We start from the raw sequence: 23542 nt of genomic DNA, 5'->3' as shown, positions 1-23542 counted from the left end.
TTTTGACCGACGTCAAACAATTGAAGTGTGAAACAGGCCTAACACGAAGATCGGCCAAGGCTGGTGACTGATGGCATTGCTGGCTGCACCCTACCGTCAGGCCTGTCAGCCAAGTGGTCATTCACAGCAGCCATGGAGCCAGCATGGTAGACGCTCAGACACAGGAGGCAGCTTTAGTGCAGATAATTTTATTTCAGTATGGTAGTGCTTCCTTACAGGTTTAGTAAAATTACTCAGTACATTCATTGGCCACTGCAGGTTAAAAACCAGCAAGTAGAAAACAGTCGTAAAGAAAAAAAAAAAAAAATCCTCTGCTAGCAGAGGGGGTGGGAGGTAAATAACATTGCAGTTTGTTACTGGCAGGCATAGGATTAAACTAGGAGGGGACCAAGAGGTGACCACCACAACCAGATAATCGTTCTAGCTATCTGATTGGCTCCTCCTCTCCCTTGTGCCAGAGGTCCATTTTGTCAACTAAGCAAAATGGCAGTCAGTCTATGGAGAACAGGCCAAGAAAACTGCTGTAATACCAGGACATTAAAATCTAGCGTTTATTATACATTTCTTAAACAAAGGGGATGGACCAACATAGAAATAAAGGGGAAAAAAAAAAAAAATATAAAATACACATCCTCAAACTAATCCAGCTCTTAAAGTGCATCAGAACACAGGTCAGGAGCCAGTCTGGGGTCTTCGGCGATAACCAGTTTATATATAAACAAGCACGTTCCAGTCCGGTCAGAATGCAACTGCAAACAAGCAAGTTCAGGTTTACAATGCCATATATTCCATCCACACAGTGATAATCACATCCTAGTGCAACAATTAGATTGTGCAGAAAGGGGTTATTTGTGCTCCTACCTCCCCACCATGTAAATTGCTTTTTTTTCATATTTGTGCCCATATTGGGAACTAACTAATGAGAAGCCCAGCTTTTGATTGTAAAGAAACAGTCAGGAAGCTGCTGTTAACTAGTCTGCCTTCTATAGTGAAGCCACATTGGGTGGGGCCAACATGAAACATTAGATTGTAGTCCCTTACCCAGCCCTTTAACCTTAATGCATTAGGATGCTTTAGCTTTGTTAACACAATAACTAGATTATAGCCAAATTAGGATCAATTAACAGCAGCTTGTTGACAGTTTCTTTTAAACAGATTCATTGCAATGCACAGAAAAAATAGATCTGAAAATTAAACTAGCAAGAGAAAAAAAAAAAAAAAAAAAAAAAAAAAAAAAAAAAAAAAGAGGGAAGAGAAAAATGAAGTTTATGGATTCGGTACTTGATATTAGGAAGCAGAGCTCTCTTTTTGTAAACACAAGTTATTTACTAGGGATAAGGCAGGGTCAGAAACTAGCAAACACCTCAATACTCTGAAGGATTACAGCATCATTCACAAAAAAAAAAAAAAAAAAAAAAAAAAAAAAAAAAAAGCTGCAATACCAGACCCAACCTATGGACAGGCGTGGTGCTGTTCTGAGAATATTTTCTCTTTTGTGAACTAGAAAAGGGAATGTAGTCTGGGTATTGAAAATGGCAACTTCATGAGGACACAAGCATCTGCTGCAATGAGGAAAAGTGCAGAAGAATCTTAAACATCCTCCACCCTCCCCATTTAAGCAGCTGATATGAAGGCAGCCATTGTACAGACCACACAATGCGGGATTTGTTTGCAACACAGAATTTCTAAGAAATTCTTTAAGGCAAGAAAAATTTACAATCACTTATTCGCAAATTGAAGTTTTTACCAGGAAATGTCACCTCCTTTAGTTTCTAGGACTCAGCTCAACCAGCAGATGGAGTACTTTTGAACCAGTCATTACTTTGGCATAGATTTGCTTTTTGGACATTGAAGCAAAGTAATAGCAGAACTTTTGGGAAGTCTATGCATCTTCATAAACGTGTCACATTTTACTGAAAGGGGGAAATTTATTAAGACACTGACCATTAGCAGGATTTCCGTTAAATTGCGCCAACAGCACCACTTTTGTTCTCAGGTCATCTGGTGTACTGCAGCCCATCTTTTTAATAGAGACTTTTGTACAGATGTGTTACACAAATTACTGCAGATTATAAGCCATTTGCAAAGTAGACTGGAAGTGCACTGAATGTGTGGGCGCTTGGAAGCAGCTTAAGTACATAGACACCCTCAATGCACTTCCAGCCTGATTTGCATACAACTGCTACACTTGACATTTCATAATTAGCACAATAGATGTAAAAAAAAAAAAAAAAAAAAATGATATAGAATCAATAAATAAGTGCCCAAGGCCAAAAAACTACTAAAGTGTTAAGTTTAAAAAAACAAAAAAAAAAAAAAAAAATAGACAAAAAAACCCCTGTGCATCACCCCAGCAAATGTCACCCTGTGCAACGTAAAGCGCTACTGCACAAGTCAGTCTCAGGTTTTTCCCTCATAGGAATGACTCGTGTGCATATACCCTTACAGGGGTGTTCTGAGTATAAGCAAAAACAGGCCTAGCTGATGGAAAACAGGAAGCCCCTCTCCCTCATCTACTAGTTGTGCCTGATTAGTCCAGTCCAGCTTTACTGAATGGTACAAAGTTGCAATCCACACACCAGGGAGGCAGCCACACTGCATGGATACATATGGTACTAGATGAACACTGGCTGGAAGAAGCCACCACTAGGGGGAGCTCATTACATATTATGGGGTGTAGAAGGATTTTCTTAGCTTCCCTAGTGGACATAACCATAACCAGCAGTGTGACCACAGAAATCATTGCTGGTATTACTCTTCCTTGCTTAATTCACAGCTGTCTGCAGAGTACAAGCCGCCTTGTTACAAGAGCCAATACCCCCTGGGATCAGACTGGAAGTACGTCCATATTAGACTTGCCGGGACCAGAAATAAATGGTGAAGTGGGAGGGGGAGGGGGTGCAACAAGACGACTCCATGAACCCCACCCCTTGAAGAATCCATCCACATTACTGTCATGCTTTAATCCTCTTTGGTTTCTGTGTCTGGAGTTGGCAGGAATCAAGTCTCTGCTTGAAAAGTGTAAGCTGCCAGCCGCAATTTCACTGCTGAAGACCCTGCAGGAACCTCAGCAATCGTTAAGGACGTTTGCATCCAACACTGGGATTCAGAAGGGGTTTAAAAAAACCCCCCCAAAAAACGGAATGTGGATTCTCAGATGCAGTGTTAATGTAAACATCAGGTACTGGACGCGCCCTACTGTCACAGTGACAGGCGGCGGAAGGTGCAGGTGGGCCCCCAGTCAGCAGGGTCATGCCAGTGTATTGGCACCACATGTAAACAGGATGGGAGTCCCAGAGGCCGACGCGCTCAGAGGTGGGGCAAGTGCACAGCTGCTGGTCGGACATATTGTTCCATACCATCCGGAGGATTTGGGAGTGGATGACAAACTGGAAGAGAAAAAAAATAAAGTCAAGATATGCGATGCTGCACCAGAAAGACCAGAGGCACTCGCTAACACCCACCTTGATCTCTCGGGTCTGGCACCTGCCAGTCTGGGCAAGTCATCGTCACTATCATATCTTCTAGGATTGTCAAAAAAGTACGCCCTTGACCCGAAGCTGTGACTATTCACCATACCAGCCGGCTCCTGGGACGTAAGAAATGTTCAGAGTTAGAAAGGGCATCTGCCACCAGCTTCTATTAAGGCTAGGTTCACATTGCGTTAATGGATCTGTTGAACGGATGCACTAACGCTGATGTCGTTTTTTTACATCTTTTTAACCCCTAGCACTAACACATGGTAGCATTTTGTTTCTATGGGTTAGTCATACTGGTCTAGTAAAGCATAGTGACACGATAGTTGTGGGTGAATGAGAACCGCCCACTTGGCTGATTTCACTTGTTTGTGCATTAGCATTTCATGCACTGCTAATTACCCTTGCTGACAACTAGGCCTTGGACTAATACATATCTCGCCTTATCAACTTATGGCGAGTCATGTTTTAGGTTTTTCAGTGCAGTTTACACAGCTATAGATGAAGGCAGTTTATAAACAAACTATACAACAGGTAGCCACAATCTTATCTGGCTACATGTGCTTGGCGTTTCCTTTTTATCATAGTAATCTATATGGAATAATCTTTATGTTTATAAGCACCTTCTGTAAGGGGTCTTTTCATATGACGTCACATGCCGGCGCTAAGGTCTGTCAGCTATGGTTAACGTCTGATGAGAAACCGCTGAGTTGCAGGCATGTTCGGGCATTAATCCTGCATTGGCTAGCAATGACGCAGCTGCTCCCTATTCCTTAAGTAGATAAGCCTATATAATAGCACAGTGACTGGCAAGAGGTACCCCTGACGAAGCCACCTAGAGTGGCGACACGCGGCGGGTCTTTGGTCCAGCCTGCCCCACTCCACATGTGATGTATTGGGTTCTGTGTATATCATTTGAAGGTGGACATGGAGATGTCCTTTGGTTGTTCGCACTCCTTCTAGCCCATTTCTGGTCTGGATGATCTGGTCTGCTCTTGGAGCCTGATTTCCGGCTGAGGTATTTCCAAATGAGGTTTTTTCAGTACATTCCAGAAACATTTGTTTTTTTATGTACCGCATTGTGAATAAGAGTATGCCAGAGCTATATAATTGTATGCACTGTCTCAAGGCATTATCTGAGCTTATGATAACATCCACTTAATATATATCTGCATTACTGATATCTATGATTCATTTGTGATTGCTACAGTGTATTAGTGTGCTTTCAAAACCTTCTAATTGGGTATTAGTTCACATGGACCTTGGGTATAGGACATTTTCTCTGCCAAAAGTGGTAGTGGTTATCAGGTTTGGTTCTCTATTATGAGATATGTATATCTTTTGAATGTGTCACATGTGTGACCATTTTTAAATGTTTTTAATGTGTTGTTTGCTGTGCTCAATTTAATAAAAAATGTAATATTTTTGCCAATTCCTATTCAGGGTGATCCCCGATTTGTGGCCTATTCTTTTCTGCTTTTGAGTGTCAGTCATACTGGTCTATGCACAGCAAACTCATCCGTTCTAGAGTGCGTTGGATCTAACGCACAGCGAACGCTGTAGACACTCAGTGTTCGTCACAAAGTAATGCCTGCCGAATTTGGAATGCGTTACTATAATGGCGGCCAATGGGTGCGTTAATGCCGCTATGTAATGGATGTGTTAAACGCATGGCCATAATGCAATGTGAACCCAGCCATTGTGATGGGTAATTGGTGCCAATCATGTATGCTGTGGACATGACTGCCACAAAAACCTTATAATGGGGGCTCCCCTTCTCATTAATTGCAATGGGTGGAGGATTGTCTGACCTCCTTTTGACAGCTGTGAACCCAAGTGAAGAGTCTGCAGCTCCTTTACTGTTGCCCCAAGAGGCTCCTCCAACCACCCATCCATGCAGGGAGCGGCACCATGTCCCAGAGGTCAGACTCCAGCAATTCAAGTGTCGGCATAAACCCCATCACTTACAGAGATGGGAATGACTCCAAGTGCTGGATTTATACACCATGGGGCAAGAACTCACCAGGTTTTGGCTCAGCTTCTTAGCACGAAAGAAGCAAGTTATCAGGGCCATTGGCAAGAACTCACAGAACAGGAGGATAAGCCCAAAGATGAGGTATTCCAGACTATTTGTGTCATCTGTAACAGCCTAGGGGGACACATGGAGACTTCAAGTTAATCCCTCACACCAGTGCATGCAGCCCCCCCCCCCCCCCCTCCATCCTTACTGCAGACATGATCAAAATGGAGCACAAGATTCAAGGGGGCCATCCTTGATCAGAAAAGCCATGGATGCCTTCTCCCAGAAACAGCAGCAATCTGCCATGAGGCATGCGATCAACAGAGCCCAATTCACATCCATGGAGCCTAGACATGAGCTGCAGTGTTATTTGAAAGAAAGCAACCATGTTGTCTAATCCTGGAGGACAACCCTTGTAATTATACAAAGTATCTTCAGTGGTTGAATGACCGTAGAGTCTAAAATCTCCAGCACAAAACTGCACTATTGTATAATAAGCCTGCAGCCACCACTAAGGGGGTCCTATCTGCAGTCACCACTAGGGGGAGCACCCTGTATACAGAGATACATAAGGATTCTGTCTGCAGCTACCACTAGGGGAGCTTCTTGTATACAGTGATAAGGATCTGTCCGCAGCCACTGGTCATTATAATCCCATAGACATACCATGGCCGATGACTTACATGATCGGAGACCCCGCTCCACCCATAGCTGAACGGACTTGGTTTGCTTTCTGGCTGGATGGAAACCACAACCAAGTTGTACAAGGCCCTCAGAATATAGAGTGCGCTGATAATGGAGCCAGTTACAACAGCCTGGCTTCCGGAGGTGCCCTAGAGAAACAGATCACAACACAATTATCCAAGGACACAAGGGTGTCTCATTCTGAGTTGACATCACTAAAAAAAAAAAAAAAAAAAAAAAAAAAAATAATTGTCTTAAAGGTTTAATGTTGGGCAAGGGCTCATACTCACATGGAAGAAGTTTGGACGAGTCTGACGTCAACACCTGGCGTTGCCGCCGGCACTGGAATCAGTGCGTTCAGCTGCATAGACCAACATGCAGCTGAACGCTATGATCTGAGTGCCAGCAGCAGTGCTGGGTATTGATGCGAGACCACTTTAAGTTTCTCACATGCAAGTATGAGCCCCAAGACTTTCATGCTCATTAGGACACAGCTTAGCATCTAGAAATCCACCTTCCTACTATTGAAAGGAACACTCTTGCTCCAACTTTATATACCAACTAGCTGAAGAGCCCGGCGCTGCCCGGACATAGTAACTAACTACAGTTAGTTATAACAAATTTTAATTCTATATGAGTGTATAGCCCCGCCCACTCCGCATAGCCACATTCACTATAAAATCCAACATCCTACCATCAGCCAGAGCTACCAGACTACTACCCCTAATATCCCATATAATCCTGTGAGCCAGAGCCACCAAACTACTACCCCTAATATCCCACATCATCCCGTCAGCCTGGGGTCAGAACCAGAGCGCTAAGTGGAATGGTCCTAACTTCCATACTAGGGATCCCTTTAAGAGGCCTGGCGTCAGAACCAGAGCGCTGAGTGGATTTGCCCCGACTTCCATACCAATGATCCCTTTAATAGAAGCCTGAGGTGAGAATCAGAGCACTGAGGGATTTACCATAACTTCCATACCAGAGATCCCTTTGAGAGGCCTGGGGTCACTTCCAGAGCATAGAGTGGATTTGCCCTAACTTCCATACCAGAGATCCCTTTAAGAGAGCCTGGGATCAGAACCAGAGCACTGAGTAGATTTGCCCTGACTTGCATACCAATGATCCCTTTAATAGAACCCTGGGGTCAGAATCAGAGCGCTGAGGGATTTTCCCTAACTTACATACAAGAGATCCCTTTAAGAGAGCCTGGGGGCAGTACCAGAGCATTTGAAGGCAATTGCCCTAACTTCCATACTGGGGATCCCTTTAAGAAAGGCCAGGGGTCAGAAGCACAGAGCCGAGTGGATTTGCCCTAACTTCCATACCAGAGATCCCTTAGAGAGGCCTGGGGTCAAAACCAAAGCGCTGAATGGATTTGCTCTGACTTCCATACCAATGATCCCTTTAAGAGGGAAGATGTGCCTATATGATGGAGGATGTGTGATGTGTATATGGGCACAGGAGGGAATTTGTTTCGGTCATGTGCCCTGTCCTCCTTTCTGGGGGCAGACAATGGCTGGGAGCTTATGTTCCCAGGGATGCTAGATTTCTCCCACCATGTCAGTGTCTGCTGAAGTGTTGTTGAGTGGGAAAACTTGCTCATAGCAACCAATCGCAGCTCAGCTTCTTTTAACCAGTTCTGGTGAAATGAGAGATGCTTAGTTGCAAGGAAAACTGTTGCTCGTGGCAACCAATCATAGCTCAGCTTCTTTTGAGCAGCTCTGTTAAAGTGAAAGATGCTTTGTGAGATATATATATATATATATATATATATATATATAGATATAGATATAGATATATTTTACACACATATATATACACACACACTGTATTTAATTTCCTGCTATGAGGGCGACTGGTGACCCTATGACAACACTGATGGTCTTCTATAGGAAAGACTCACCTTTGATTCTAGGTAGACATATGCCGGAGACATGTTGGCAATCCTATAGGTGTTGTTGGCCAGGGAAATTGAGCAGATGGCAAAGAGACAGTCACTAAATATCATCCTGATCATAGTGATCCAGCTGCGCTGATCATTGGCCCCATCACCCAGCAAAATGCAAGATAAGTTCACGGTTAGGAAGGCGAGACTGGTGAGGAAGAATCCGAGATGTAGCGGGATTCTGTATGAGAGAAGGAGACATTAGTCCAGAGGTTGGAGAAAGTTTATCATTTCCAACATCACCCTCAACCACCCCCGAGCCAAGGGGGGGTTCCTGGACTGCAGACCCCATACATGTCTGGTCTGAGGGTCTCCCACCTCCAAGACCCTCATCTAACACCAGCAGAGCCTGCCACCAAGCACTCCCAAAAATGGTTGACCGACTCTACAGCAGACCAGGGCAAAGTGTGGCCCGAGACAGCCATGGGGCTGGAAGCCAGAGGTCTGCAGGCTACACTGACTGCCCACTGGCTCTGTTGTCTGCCTAGGCGCAGACAGCATTGGTGGAGGAGGGGCCTCCGGCCACTTCCTCCACCAATCAGCATGTGAAACAGCTGACGCAATGATGTCATATCATGGCATCAGCTATGTACCACCGGAGAGTCAGCATCAGGGAATGGGACTGAGGTATGTGGTGGTCTTTTCATGTGTATGAACATGAGGCTTGTGGGGCCTCAGGCTATATATATATATACACACACACACACAGTGTGGGGGGGTTTATATGATATACAGAAGGGGCTCTACTTTGGTTCAAAGATATATAGGGGATGTCAGCATACTTAATTTTGCTTAATATTAAGCGATACAATATTAAGTGGATATTGAGTTGAGTTAGATTCAAGCTATAGGTTCAGCCCTCCACAACAGTCAGGGTCTCATGTGGAACCTCAGGAAAATTAATTGCCAACTTCTGGTCTACAATAAGGTCTGGAACTCCCAATAAAGTGAGTGGTGAGAGATGAGCAGCTGACAAGTGTCACTGCCTCCCCAGTCCCAGCATTGTCAGGGGTCCCATCTACACAATGCAGAGGCAGGCCTCAGACACCTGGGGAATATTCTGCATTCAGTATCCAAAAAGAAAGTGCCCCTTATAGACATGAGATTTAGAAATACAGGGCCATCCATTGGTGGTCACCAACCCCTGTATCTGACGCCACAGCCACTACAGACAGGACCCCAGCAGGTCTGGTACGTACTTGTATCTATTGAATTCTGGTGAACAGCGAGCTTTAAAGATCACCTACAAAAAAAAAGAAAGACGATGTTAGATGGCACGCTGTGCCACGATATCGGCCAAGTTGGCTACATGGACTCTGGGTGACATGGAAAGAGCCCAACATCACAGGAGGATGGACATGGGTTTCTTGGAGGAGCAGTGGACAGCAGGAGATCTGCTGTCAGCCAGTTCTTGTACATCACTCCAGCTCTACAGTCACTCCCCATTTACGGCATTCCAGCTCTACAGTCACTCCCCCCCTCCTTTTACGGCACTCCAGCTCTACAGTCACTCCCCTCCCCTTTTACAGCACTCCAGCTCTAAAGTTGCTCCCCCCCTCCTCCAGAGTGACATGAGGCATTGGCATTGTAGGTGCAGTATCTGGCTACATAATCTGGTGGGGGTTGCAGGCACGAAGGATAGTCTTCGTTTCCAGGAAGGACTGTTGAAGACTGCCCATAAGTAGGTGACAAAGAACTGGGGGAGGGGTGTCCGATGCATCATTAACATTGGGGGGGCCCGCTCCCTTTTCATCCACACCGTTGTGACTGCACGCCGAATAAATTTTGCTCATGATTAAGACAGCGGTCGTACAGGTTTAGAAAAACAGCCGGTGTCTCCCAGAGCTGGTGCGGCCTTTAGACATCAATGGTAGAATTATAAAAATATATGGGTGTCCATGGTGTATTGGCAGAGCTTTGGACACAGCGGATACCTGGATCTGCTCAAAGCGCAGCCCCTTTTGTACATGCAGCGATGCTGCATGTGTTCATTGACCCATGCGGAGTTACGGCATCCTATACATAGAACTGTTATGCAGTTGGTCCATATATTTGGACAGAGAACATTTTTTCTAATTTTGGTTCTAGACATTACCACAATGAATTTTAAACAATACAATTCAGATGCATGTTGAAGTTCAGGCCTTCAGCTTTCATTTGAGGGTATCCACATTAAAATTGGATGAAGGGTTTAGGAGTTCCTGCTCCTTAACATGTGCCACCCTGTTTAAAGGGACCAAAAGTAATTGGACAGATTGAATAATTAGAAATGAACATTTCATTTACAGTACTTGGTTGAAAACCCTTTGTTGGCAATGACTGCCTGAAGTCTTGAACTCATGGACATCACCAGACGCTGTGTTTCCTCCTTTTTGATGCTCTGCCAGGCCTTCACTGCGGTGGTTTTCAGTTGCTGTTTGTTTGTGGGCCTTTCTGTCTGAAGTTTAGTCTTTAACAAGTGAAATGCATGCTCAATTGGGTTGAGATCAGGTGACTGACTTGGTCATTCAAGAATATTCCACTTCTTTGCTTTAACAAACTCCTGGGTTGCTTTGGCTTTATGTTTTGTGTCACTGTCCATCTGTAGTATGAAATGACGATCAGTTTGGCTGCATTTGGCTGGATCTGAGCACACAGTATGGCTCTGAATACCTCAGAATTCATTCGGCTGCTTCTGTCCTGTGTCACATCATCAATAAACACTAGTGACCCAGTGCCACTGGCAGCCATGCATGCGCAAGCCATCACACTGCCTCCACCGTGTTTTACAGATGATGTGGTATGCTTTGGATCATGAGATGTACCACGCCTTCGCCATACTTCTCTTTCCATCATTCTGGTAGAGGTTGATCTTGGTTTCATCTGTCCAAAGAATGTTCTTCCAGAACTGTGCTGGCTTTTTTAGATGTTTTTTAGCAAAGTCCAGTCTAGCCTTTTGATTCTTGATGCTTATGAGTGGCTTGCACCGTGCAGGGAACCCTCTGTATTTACTTTCATGCAGTCTTCTCTTTATGGTAGATTTGGATATTGATACGCCTACCTCCTGGAGAGTGTTGTTCACTTGGTTAGCTGTTGTGAAGGGGTTTCTCTTCACCATGGAGATTATTCTGCGATCATCCACCACTGTTGTCTTCTGTGGGCGCTGAGGTCTTTTTTGCATTGGTGAGTTCACCAGTGCTTGCTTTCTTTCTCAGGATGTACCAAACTGTAGATTTTGCCACTCCTAATGTTGTAGCAACTTCTCGGATGGGTTTTTTCTGTTTTTGCAGCTTAAGGATGGCTTGTTTCACCTGCATGGAGAGCTCCTTGGACCGCATGTTTCCATCACAGCAAAACCTTCCAAATGCAAGCACCACACCTCAAATCAACTCCAGGCCTTTCATCTGCTTAATTGAGAATGACATAACGAAGGGATTGCCCACACCTGTCCATGAAATAGCCTTGGAGTCAATTGTCCAATTACTTTTGGTCCCTTTAAAAACAGGCTGGCACATGTTAAGGAGCTGAAACGCCTAAACCCTTCATCCAATTTTAATGTGGATACCCTCAAATGAAAGCTGAAAGTCTGAACTTCAACTGCATCTGAATTGTTTTGTTTAAAATTCATTGTGGTAATGTCTATCACCAAAATTAGAAGAATGTTGTCTGTCCAAATATATATGGACCTAACTATCTTGAGGAGACTGAGTGTTTTCTCAAGATAACTAGACATGCTGTGGTCTAGAAAGACGCGCTGCATGTGCATATACACAGGTCTGCCACCTACGTGTTTGTATGCAGAGTGGAGATGGGATTTCATAAAATCCCCTCCACTATGCTGTAACATCTGCACAATGCATCCAATCCGCAGCAAATACTGAAGGAATACATCCCGTGGAAACATACCCTAAGTGAAGGTTTCACATCCGCTCCCATAAGCGCCTCTGAAGGAAGCCCAGTCACCCCCACACAGAGCCCAACCTGCCCAGTCACCAACTGCACCCCACCCACACAGGGCCCAACCCACCCAGTCACCCCCACACAGAGCCCAACCTGCCCAGTCACCAAACCACACCCCCCCCCCCCCCCCCCACCACCACAAACAGGGCCCTTCTCGCCCAGTAAGTGGTGTGGTGATTGGGCTCTGATCTAGGGCTTCATGTTGTAACAAGAATGAAAGCTCCCTAGTTTTGTAGTTTGGAGCACATCCCACTCAGATTAACAATGGAGGTAGAGACCCCCACAATGGCCGCAGGCCTTCATGTTCAGTAGCTGGCAGGAAAGTTCTTAACCTGGGAATTTAGGGCGATAATTGAAGTTGATGTGTGAAGAGCAAGATGAAGTAAAGTCCAGAGAACTGAAACCTCCATCGCCTTACAGACAGACACAAACCTATGCAACTGATCACCACAGACAGCAGTCTGAGAAAGAACCCAAGAAAGTCAATTACAGCTCAGCATCCACAACCGCACAGGAAGCCATCACATCCCCTGAGAGCAGCAGCATGGGGAGGAGAGGGTTAACCAATGATGTCATCCAGAGATCCCTGGCAGACAGTGCCCTCTACAGGCCAAAGAGCAAACTGCAAAGCACTTCAGTGCAAGGAGTTACACCACAACATCCAACAAGTGACATTAGCACGTCACCTACAGGTCATATAAGGAACTGCACTGAAGATTTATAACAAGCATGCAATAAAATACAATATGTACTGGAGGGAAAAAAAAAACAAAAAACGAAAGCACATAAGGAGCACAGGAGGCACAATGATACAGAAAAATCATTGTCACAGCTCACACACCCTGCAGGACATGGGAGCAGGCATCCGTGCAGAGCTCCGGGCTGTGAAGGGTGAAGCAGTGATGTCATCTACTGCAAGATACAGCTGCCACCTGGAGGGCAGATCATGAACTGCAGGGAGTAATGCCACAGCCACACGCCCCCTTCAGGCCACAGGGTGAACAGGCACCCAAAATAAAACACTGATAGGGAATTTAGATTGTGAGCCCCATCGGGGATTGTGATAATGCCTGTAAAGCGCTGTGGAATTAATGGCGCTATATAAAATGAGTAAGAGAGCATTATTGACATCACCGCAAAAATAAAAAACAAAGCAAACAACCAACGGGACCGCAGTGCAAAACATGAAATGGCAACGCATGCTAGAGACGAACAGCACACCCCCTGCGGCTGCAGGCCACAGGGAGAAGCAGCCCCCTATAGCGAGCTCAGCAGACCGTCCGCACTGATGTACCGGGAACACGAGCGCCCCCTGCCGCCAGCCTCACAGCTACAGGGAATGAAGGGTTAAGCGGTGACGTCACCCCTCCCGCACTGGAGAAAACAAGCGGCCGTGAGCAGCGCGCCACCTGCCGGCCACTCGCGGGACTGCAGCCGCTGACAATAGCAGCCACTGACAATAGTGGCAGAGCCGCCCCCTGCACTCACTCACCTGTGAGAAGTAGAGGGTGAGCACACACAGGGAGCAGAATTGCAGGCAGATGGGGGCGCAGTACAGCAGCCAGTGCGGGAAGGGCTGCAGCACACTGGCCCGGGCACGGCTGCTCAGGTAGAAGGAGAACAGCACGGTCCGGAAGCCGGCCCACAGCAGCCCTAGGAACAGCAGCAGGCTCTGGTAACTCAGCCGCTTCTGCCTGTAGTGCAGCAGCAGCCAGAGCTGCACGTACACCGCCAGGAAGAGCAGCGAGCACAGCGCCGTGCACAGCACCGTCAGCCCCAGCTGCACTGCCCACGGGATGGCGGCGCTCATGGTGAGCCCGAGCATGCCACTGCTCCACAACAACTCCACTGGAAGACATCAGCTGAGCCCGAGCATTTCAGCTACTCTGCGCGCAGCGGATTGGCCACACAGAACTCCGCCCACTGCGGCTTCTGCTCTCTTATAGGTCGCTGTTGCTGTCAATTATCCCAGAACGGCCCGGCCTCTCAAGAGCATGGCCTCTGCTCTAACACGATTGGACGGAGTCAACTCCGCCCAGCAGGAAGAACAGAAATCTCATTAGTTGATTAGGACGTCTGTTATTTCTTTTGTCTCAGCTGCAGATTCCGCCCCCTGGCATATGGTGATTGGTCCGGAGGAATCGCTATGGCGATGGGAGGGCGGGACTTTCAGGCGGTGATGCTGTCAGTGAGGTTGTGAGTAATATCTGGCATCTGGTCACAGAGGGACCACAACTCCCAGCATGCCCCAGCAGATTGCAAGATGGTTGTGACTAGATCCAAGTAGGCGAAAAGCCCTGTGGGGGGGATGAAGTCATCAAAAGGGGCGTGGCCTCCTTATCCAGCGCAGCCCCGATACCAGCAGGAAGCAGCGCTTTGCTGCGGCAGCAGGAGAGGTTCAGCCTGGCGGCTGCTGTACAGGTGCGTGTCAGCACGGGAGGACGAACAGACGAGGGGCTGTGGGGACAAATAGACGAGGGGGACATGTATACAAGGGGATATATAGACAAGGGGCTGTGGGGACATGTACTGTATGCGAGGGGCTGTGGGGAACATGTATGCGAGGGGCTGTGGGGACATGTATGCGAGGGGCTGTGGGGACATGTATGCGAGGGGCTGTGGGGAACATGTATGCGAGGGGCTGTGGGGACATGTACGCGAGGGGCTGTGGGGACATGTATGCGAGGGGCTGTGGGGACATGTATGCGAGGGGCTGTGGGGACATGTATGCGAGGGGCTGTGGGGAACATGTATGCGAGGGGCTGTGGGGACATGTATGCGAGGGGCTGTGGGGACATGTATGCGAGGGGCTGTGGGGACATGTATGCGAGGGGCTGTGGGGACTTGTACTGTATATGAGGGGCTGTGGGGACATGTATGCGAGGGGCTGTGGGGACATGTATGCGAGGGGCTGTGGGGACATGTATGCGAGGGGCTGTGGGGACTTGTACTGTATATGAGGGGCTGTGGGGACATGTATGCGAGGGGCTGTGGGGACATGTATGCGAGGGGCTGTGGGGACATGTATGCGAGGGGCTGTGGGGACTTGTACTGTATATGAGGGGCTGTGGGGACATGTATGCGAGGGGCTGTGGGGACATGTATGCGAGGGGCTGTGGGGACATGTATGCGAGGGGCTGTGGGGACATGTATGCGAGGGGCTGTGGGGACATGTATGCGAGGGGCTGTGGGGACATGTATGCGAGGGGCTGTGGGGACATGTACTGTATGCGAGGGGCTGTGGGGACATGTATGCGAGGGGCTGTGGGGACTTGTACTGTATATGAGGGGCTGTGAGGACATGTACTGTATGCGAGGGGCTGTGGGGACATGTATTGTATATGCGGGGCTGTGGGGACATTTATGCGAGGGGCTGTGGGGACTTGTACTGTATATGAGGGGCTGTGGGGACTTGTACTGTATATGCGGGGCTGTGGGGACATGTATGCGAGGGGCTGTGGGGACTTGTACTGTATATGAGGGGCTGTGGGGACTTGTACTGTATATGAGGGGCTGTGAGGACATGTACTGTATGCGAGGAGCTGTGGGGACATGTATTGTATATGCGGGGCTGTGGGGACATGTATGCGAGGGGCTGTGGGGACTTGTACTGTATATGAGGGGCTGTGGGGCCTTGTACTGTATATGAGGGGCTGTGGGGACATGTATGTGAGGGGCTGTGGGGCAGGGCTGGTTGTAGGCAAAGTTTAAAATGAGGCCCCAAATGCTCACATACTGCACATCACACAGAAGCATTTTGATTGTATTTACATGCGCTGCGTTCAGGCCGCTAAATGAGTGTGATCGACAATATTGAAGTCGTTCAACACTTGTTTCCCGGCCTCTTTCCACCGTCTGAGAAAGAATGATGGGAACAGAACAATCACTAATGGATTAATCTGTCCCCATACAGTATCATGTTATCAGCAGCATATCTGCAGTTTACACCCAATAGTCCTCCATATAATATAATGTGCCCCATAGTCCTCCATATAGTATAATACATTCCTCAGTCCTCCATATAGTATTATACACTTCCCATAGTCCTCCATATAATATAATGTGCCCCATAGTCCTCCATATAGTATAATACACTCCTCATAGCCCTCTATATATTAAAATACATTGCCCAGTCCTCCATATAGTATAATACACTCCACATAGTGCTCCATATAGTATAATGCACTGCCATAGTCATCCATGTAGTACAATTCACTTCCCATAGTATAATGCACCCCATAGTTCTTCATATAATGTATTCCCCATAGTCCTCAATACAGTATAATGCAGCCCACATATAGTATAATGCATCCACCCCATCGAGTATAATGCAGCCCCGCCATACAATATAATTTAACCCCCATAGGATAAAATGTAGCCCCCTCATAGAGTATGATACAATCACCCCCATAGAATGTAATATAATACAGCCCCCAATAGATTATAATGTAGCCCCAAATAGAATATAATGCACCCCCCCATATAACACAGCCTCCCCCATAGAATATAATGTAAAATGTACCCCCCATGGTATATAACAGTCGCATAGTATACAGCCCAGTCACACATGGTATATATAGCCCAACCACACAAGGTATATAGCCCAGCACCACATGGTGTATATCATAGAATCATAGAATCGAAGAGTTGGAAGGGACCTCCTGGGCCATCTGGTCCAACCCCCTGCTCAAAGCAGGATTCGCTAAATCATCCCAGTCAGATGTCTGTCCAGCCTCTGTTTGAAGACTTCCATTGAAGGAGAACTCATCACTTCTCGTGGAAGCCTGTTCCACTCATTGATCACTCTGTCAAAAAGTTTTTTCTAATATCTAATCTGTGTCTCCTCCCATTCAGTTTCATCCCATTGCTTCTAGTCTTTCCTTGTGCAAATGAGAATAAAGATGATCCTTCTACAATTTGACAGCCCTTTAGATATTTGTAGACAGCTATTAAGTCTCCTCTCAGTCTTCTCTTTTGCAAACTAAACATTCCCAAATCCTGCAACCTTTCCTCATAAGACAGGGTTTGCAGACCGGTCACCATTCTGGTCGCTCTTTTCTGAACTTGCTCCAGTTTGTTGATGTCTTTTTTAAAATGTGGTGCCCAAAACTGGACACAATATTCCAGATGAGGTCTGACCAAAGAGGAGTAGAGGGAAATTATGACTTCACGTGATCTAGACTGTATCCTTCTGTTAATACATCCTAGAATTGCATTTGCCTTTTTTGCTGCTGCATCACACTGTTGACTCATATTCAGTCTGTGATCTATTAGTATACCCAAGTCTTTTTCACATGTGCTGTTGCTTAGCCCTATTCCTCCCATTCTGTATATGCTTTTTTCATTTTTATTGCCCAGATGTAGTACTTTGGCTTTTTCCCTGTTAAAAACCATTCTGTTAGTTGCTGCCCACTGCTCCAGTTTATTTATATCTTTTTGAATCCTCTCTCTCTTCTCTAGTATTAGCTATCCCCCCTAGCTTTGTGTCATCAGCAAATTTAATCAGTTTACCCTCAATTCCTTCATCTAAATCGTTGATAAAGATGTTGAACAATACAGGGCCAGGACAGAGCCCTGTGGTACCCCACTTGAGACATTCTTCCAACTGGATGTGCAGCCATTTACGACCACTCTTTGGGTCCGATCACTAAGCCAGTTATGAATCCACCTAACAGTTGCCTTGTCCATTCCATACTTAGTCATTTTTTCAATAAGGATTGTATGAGATACTTTGTCAAATGCTTTGCTGAAGTCAAGATATACTATATCTACAGCATTTCCTTGATCCACCCAATCAGTGATTCCATCATAGAAGGAAATTAAGTTAGTCTGACATGACTTATTAGTTACAAACCCATGCTGACTCTGTTTAATCACTTCATTCTTATCCAGGTACTGACATACATGTTGTTTAATAATTTGTTCAAAGATCTTTCCTGGTATAGAAGTCAGACTCACCGGCCTATAGTTGCCTGGGTCCACCTTCTTCCCCTTTTTGAAGATAGGAACAACATTTGCTCTTCTCCAGTCTTCTGGGACTTCTGTTCTCCAAGAATTTTCAAAGATTATGGAGAGGGGTTCAAAAATTTCTTCTGCTATCTCCTTCAGTACTCTGGGGTGTAATTCATCTGGACCTGGAGACTTGAATTCATTTAGGTTAGCTAAGTGTTTCCTCACTATCTTTCTGTTTATAGATATCCTGGATTCTTCTATTCCTTTAATAGGACAGTGAAGAACAGTTGATGTTACATTTCCTTTCTGAGAGAAAACAGAGGCAAAATAGGAATTTAAAAGTTCGGCCTTCTCAACAATCCTGTCTTACCATTTCATCATTTTCATCCTGTAAAAATCCTATAGCATCTTTGACTTTTCTTTTACTTTTGACATATCCCCAAAATCCTTTATTATTGCTTTTGACATCTCTAGCAAGCCTCAATTCATTGTCAGCTTTAGATAATCTGATTTGTGCCCTGCAATTTCTGCAGACAGCATTATATTCTTCTTTAGATATACCTCCCTCTTTCCATTTTATAAACCTTTCTTTCTTCCTTTTTAGCATGTGCTTAAGTTCTGTGTTCATCCATCCTGGTTTCCATAAATGCTTCCTATTGTTCCCTCTTTTTGGAATTGTTAACAATTGTGCTTTGAGAATTTCATTTTTCAAGATTTTCCATCCTTCCTGGACATTTTTGTCTTTAAGGATATCCAGCCATTGGATCCCTCCAATTCCCTTTCTGAATCCCTTAAAATCAGCCTTTCTGAAATCTAACCTTGACATCTGAGTCTTCACAGGTCTTCCTCCTCTAGTTATCCAAAATTCTAAAATAGCATGGTCGTTACCTCCCATATATAGCACCCAGCACCACATGGTATATATAGTCCAGCCACCCATGGTATATAGCCCAGCCACACATGGTAGATAGCACCCAGCACCACATGGTATATACAGCCCAGCACCACATGGTATATACAGCCCATCATCACATGGTATATACAGCCCAGCACCACATGGTATAGACAGCCCAGCACCACATGGTATAGACAGCCCAGCACCACATGGTATAGACAGCCCAGCACCACATGGTATAGACAGCCCAGCACCACATGGTATAGACAGCCCAGCACCACATGGTATAGACAGCCCAGCACCACATGGTATAGACAGCCCAGCACCACATGGTATAGACAGCCCAGCACCACATGGTATAGACAGCCCAGCACCACATGGTATAGACAGCCCAGCACCACATGGTATAGACAGCCCAGCACCACATGGTATAGACAGCCCAGCACCACATGGTATAGACAGCCCAGCACCACATGGTATATAGCGCCCAGCACCACATGGTATATAGCGCCCAGCACCACATGGTATATAGCGCCCAGCACCACATGGTATATAGCGCCCAGCACCACATGGTATATAGCGCCCAGCACCACATGGTATATAGCGCCCAGCACCACATGGTATATAGCGCCCAGCACCACATGGTATATAGCGCCCAGCCACACATGGTATATAGCGCCCAGCACCACATGGTATATAGCGCCCAGCACCACATGGTATCTATAGCCCAGCCAACCATGGTATATAGCCCAGCCAGACATGGTATATAGCGCCCAGCACCCCATGGTATATAGCTCCCAGCACCACATGGTATATAGCCCAGCCACACATGGTATATATAGCCCAGCCAACCATGGTATATAGCTCCCAGCACCACATGGTATATAGCCCAGCCACACATGGTATATAGCTCCCTGCACCACATGGTATATAGCCCAGCCACACATGGTATATAGCGCCCAGCACCCCATGGTATATAGCTCCCAGCACCACATGGTATATAGCCCAGCCACACATGGTATATATAGCCCAGCCAACCATGGTATATAGCTCCCAGCACCACATGGTATATAGCCCAGCCACACATGGTATATAGCGCCCAGCACCACATGGTATATATAGCCCAGCCACACATGGTATATAGCACCCAGCACCCCATGGTATATATAGCCCAGCCACACATGGTATATAGCGCCGAGCACCACATGGTACAGTCATATGTAAAAGTTTGGGCACCCCTATTAATGTTAACCTTTTTTCTTTATAACAATTTTGGTTTTTGCAACAGGTATTTCAGTTTCACATATCTAATAACTGATGGACTCAGTTATATTTCTGGATTCAAATGAGGTTTATTGTGCTAACAGAAAATGTGCAATCTGCATTTAAACAAAATTTGACCGGTGCAAAAGTATGGGCACCCTTATCATTTTCTTGATTTGAACACTCCTAACTACTTTTTACTGACTTCCTGAAGAACTAAATTGGTTTTGTAACCTCAGTTACAATGCTATTGCATCGGGGGGGGGGGGGGGGGCTGTTAATGTCACGATAGGTGCAGGCTTTGCAGCGTTGAGAATCTCTCCCCCCATGTGCTCACCCACCTATCCACTCTCTCTTTCCCCATGTGCTGACTTCTCCCGTCTGTGCTCTCTTCTTTGACCTGTCTACACCATGTGCTATCCCCCTTGTCTGCTGTCTCTCTCCTTCCTGTGTTCTCCCCTCATGTGCTGTCCCGCTTGAGCTGTCTCCCCCGTGTGCTCTGTCTCTCTCACCCCTGTGTCTGACCGTGTACAGAACATACCACAGCTCCTGGGCAGGGGAGGAAGCAAAAGACAATACTGACATTACAGCAGGAGATCGCAGAGGATACATTTTGTGAGGTAAAATATTGTTTAAAAACAGTCAGTGAAATATTTTACCTCACAAAATGAATCCTCTGTGATCCCCTGCTGTAATGTCAGTATTGTCTTTTGCTTCCTCCCCTGCCCAGGATATGTGTGTCAGACACAGACAATTTTTAAAATGAACTTTCGTTCGTGGGAAAACCCCTTTAGGCTATGTGCCCAAGTAGCATTTTAAAACGCACAGTGAAAACCGGACTCCTTCCCAGAAATCGCGCATTTTTTTCCCCGCGCGATCTCACCGCGATTTTACCACGATTCTGTTCGCGATTTTGCTGCGATTTTCTCAAGCACTTTCCAAGCGATTTGAAGCATTGCTTGGAAAGTGATTGACAGGTTGGTCACACTCGTCAAACATAGTGTTTGACAAGTGTGAGCAGCTTTTTACTATTGAGGCCGCCTATGCAGCATCAATAGTAAAAGATAGGATGTTAAAAATGATAAAAAAATAAAAAATCGGGGTATATTTACCTTCCGACGTCCCAGTGTTCCCAGCGATGCCTTGCGAGACCTGTGATGACGTTGGTCTCGCGTTACTATAGCGATCTGGCGAGACCACGTCATTACAGGGCCTTGCCGCAAGGCATTACTGGGAACGCTTAGGCCGAGAATGCAGCGCGGGACGTCGGAAGGTAAATATACCCCGATTTTTTTATTTTTTATTCTTTTTTTTTACAGGGGTATGGTACCCAGGGCCTGGAGGACAGTCTCCTCTCCTCCACACCGTGGGTACCAACCGCACATGAGACGCTTCACTTCCCGCATGGTGGGCATAGCCACATGCGGGAAGTAAGCGATTCTCATGCATTCCTATGGGTGCGGAATCGCGGCAATTCTTTACGATTCCGCACAAAAGAATGAGCATGCTGCGATTTTTTCCGCGATGCAATTCTGCCGCGGAAAAAAGCGCAGCATTAGCACAGCATGTGCGGAATGCCATAGGAATGCATGGGGGGCGTTCTGTACACAATTTTTAAACGTTTTCGCGCCGAAAATCGCATAAAAAACGCTTAAAAATCGCATCGTGGGCACACAGCCTTAATGTGACCGGCTTCCTCTGCCTGTAGACACGTCGCACATTCTCTGCCGGGATCAGTTGAATGATTCACTGCACCTGCGTGGAATTTGCGCAGGCGCAGTGTGACGGTGTTCTGCTCGTGGTACCGCGCAAGAGGGTGAGTGTGTGGTGCGTACAGCTTATAGAGTGTGTGTGGTGCGTATGGCGTATAGAGTGTTTGTGAGTGTGTGTGGTGCGACGGTGTTCCGCTGGTGGTACAGCGCAATAGGTTGGTACCAGTAGCAATTTCCATATTGAGACACCCATCACTTGGGTGTCCCAATATGGCGGACGGTGAACTTCCTCCGCTTGGAATTCTGGGATACGGTGACATCTGGATAGAACAGGAAATGAAAACATTACAAGGCAATTATATAAATAGATGGTGGTTCTTGTGGTATATTCAAGTACCGATTGAGGCTCTGGTGACTCATTAATGTACTGATGGTGGTTTTGGTGATGTATTATTGTGCTGAGTGCGATTGTGGGGTGATTTCATGTACTTGTGGTGGTTCTAGTGTCCTATTTACTTACTGATTATAGTTCTGGTGCTGTATTTAAGTACTATCGATGGCTCTTGTTTGCTATTTATGTACTGATCATGACTTTGGTTTCAGATTTATGTGCTGATGATGGTTCTGGTGATGAATGCTGCACCAAAGCCCTCATCAGCACTTGATTCACGACCCCAGAACCACTATCAGGACAGGAATATGACACAAGAACCACCATCTGTACAGGAGTACTCTAGCACTATAACTGCCATCAGTTTTTGTTGCAAACAGTATGTGTCAGATGAGGGATGTAAAAACCATCATAAGTACCCTCCATCATAATGGGGGCTGTTTAGTTTCCATTAGGGTTTCCGTCAAATTCTGGACACCTTATTTGAAACCAATTGGCCACCATTATGGTTATAAGTTATATTAGATTCCATGACTGTCATTGAGCCTGACCTTTAAGTATATGATGTCAGGGATGAATATCACTATTTGTGCCTGGTATTGTGTAAATGGTCCACAAACAATGATTCTAGATCTAACTTTGATAACGCACTCTGAGCCTCAGCCCTGAAGTACACCACTTTTTTTTTTTTTTACATTTTGATGATATTATTTGGTGAAAAAGGTAACAATTCCAGTGGAAGTGGTCGTCAGCTTGTTGCCTGACCTGATGGGGTGGGGGGTGCATTAGGGCTCCTTTTTACTTCAGTCTCTAACCCATTCCTTTACTTGGGGGATGAGGGTTTATTGGGTGGGGAAGGGGCGCCATCGGCCTCATCTGCCTATGGCACCAAATATGGCCCTGGTGAGAATGGACGCTTGATAGACATAATGAGAATGAGTCTGTACTCGTCTCTTGATGCCTCAGGGAAATCTGAACCGGAAATTGGTGATAGAAATTTTCAGCATAGATTGAAATGGCGCATGGGCGAGAGATTCCTGCCTGACGGATCCGACCATAAAATGTACTGAAGTGTTTAGGGAAACACAATTACAAGTTTGTAAATATCTTATTTCCTGTTTACATGTCGTAAAACTTCTGTGCTAACTGCTTCTCATGGGCATGGCCGCTGACTGTGAGGGTATGTGCACACGTATGCAGAAAATTCCTGACAGAAAACCGGACTCCTTCCCAGAAAACGCGCGTTTTTTATGTGTTTTTTT

General features: G+C 46.1%; 2 protein-coding genes across 4 annotated transcripts in view; one reads left to right on the top strand and one right to left on the bottom strand.

Annotated features, from left to right (window-relative positions):
- Nucleotides 1-172: 172 nt before the first annotated feature.
- On the bottom strand, nucleotides 173-13937 carry GPR137C (G protein-coupled receptor 137C). The gene is made up of 7 exons (XM_073577921.1): nucleotides 13560-13937; nucleotides 9328-9371; nucleotides 8087-8309; nucleotides 6180-6329; nucleotides 5500-5625; nucleotides 3465-3589; nucleotides 173-3389 (listed from the first exon to the last, which is right to left on the bottom strand). The coding sequence occupies exons 1-7, from the start codon at nucleotides 13890-13892 to the stop codon at nucleotides 3251-3253; spliced, it is 1140 nt and encodes a 379-aa protein (XP_073434022.1). The 5' UTR covers nucleotides 13893-13937; the 3' UTR covers nucleotides 173-3250.
- A 103-nt stretch (nucleotides 13938-14040) lies between these two features.
- The window catches only part of TXNDC16 (thioredoxin domain containing 16), a 50776-nt gene continuing 41274 nt past the window's right edge, over nucleotides 14041-23542 (top strand). Inside the window, exon 1 of one of the 3 annotated variants that reach the window (XM_073577919.1) lies at nucleotides 14041-14488. The gene's annotated coding sequence lies outside the window, so the exon portion shown is untranslated. The remainder of the gene's footprint in view (nucleotides 14489-23542) is intronic. The other 2 variants (XM_073577918.1, XM_073577916.1) reach the window with 2 other exon arrangements.

The sequence above is a fragment of the Dendrobates tinctorius genome, unplaced genomic scaffold (assembly GCF_039654945.1).
Source record: "Dendrobates tinctorius isolate UK_male_01 unplaced genomic scaffold, ASM3965494v1 ptg000058l, whole genome shotgun sequence".
NCBI classification, from domain to species: Eukaryota; Metazoa; Chordata; class Amphibia; order Anura; family Dendrobatidae; genus Dendrobates; species Dendrobates tinctorius.
The sequence above is the reverse complement of the archived record's forward strand: the minus strand, read 5'-3'. Positions and strand labels throughout refer to the sequence as shown.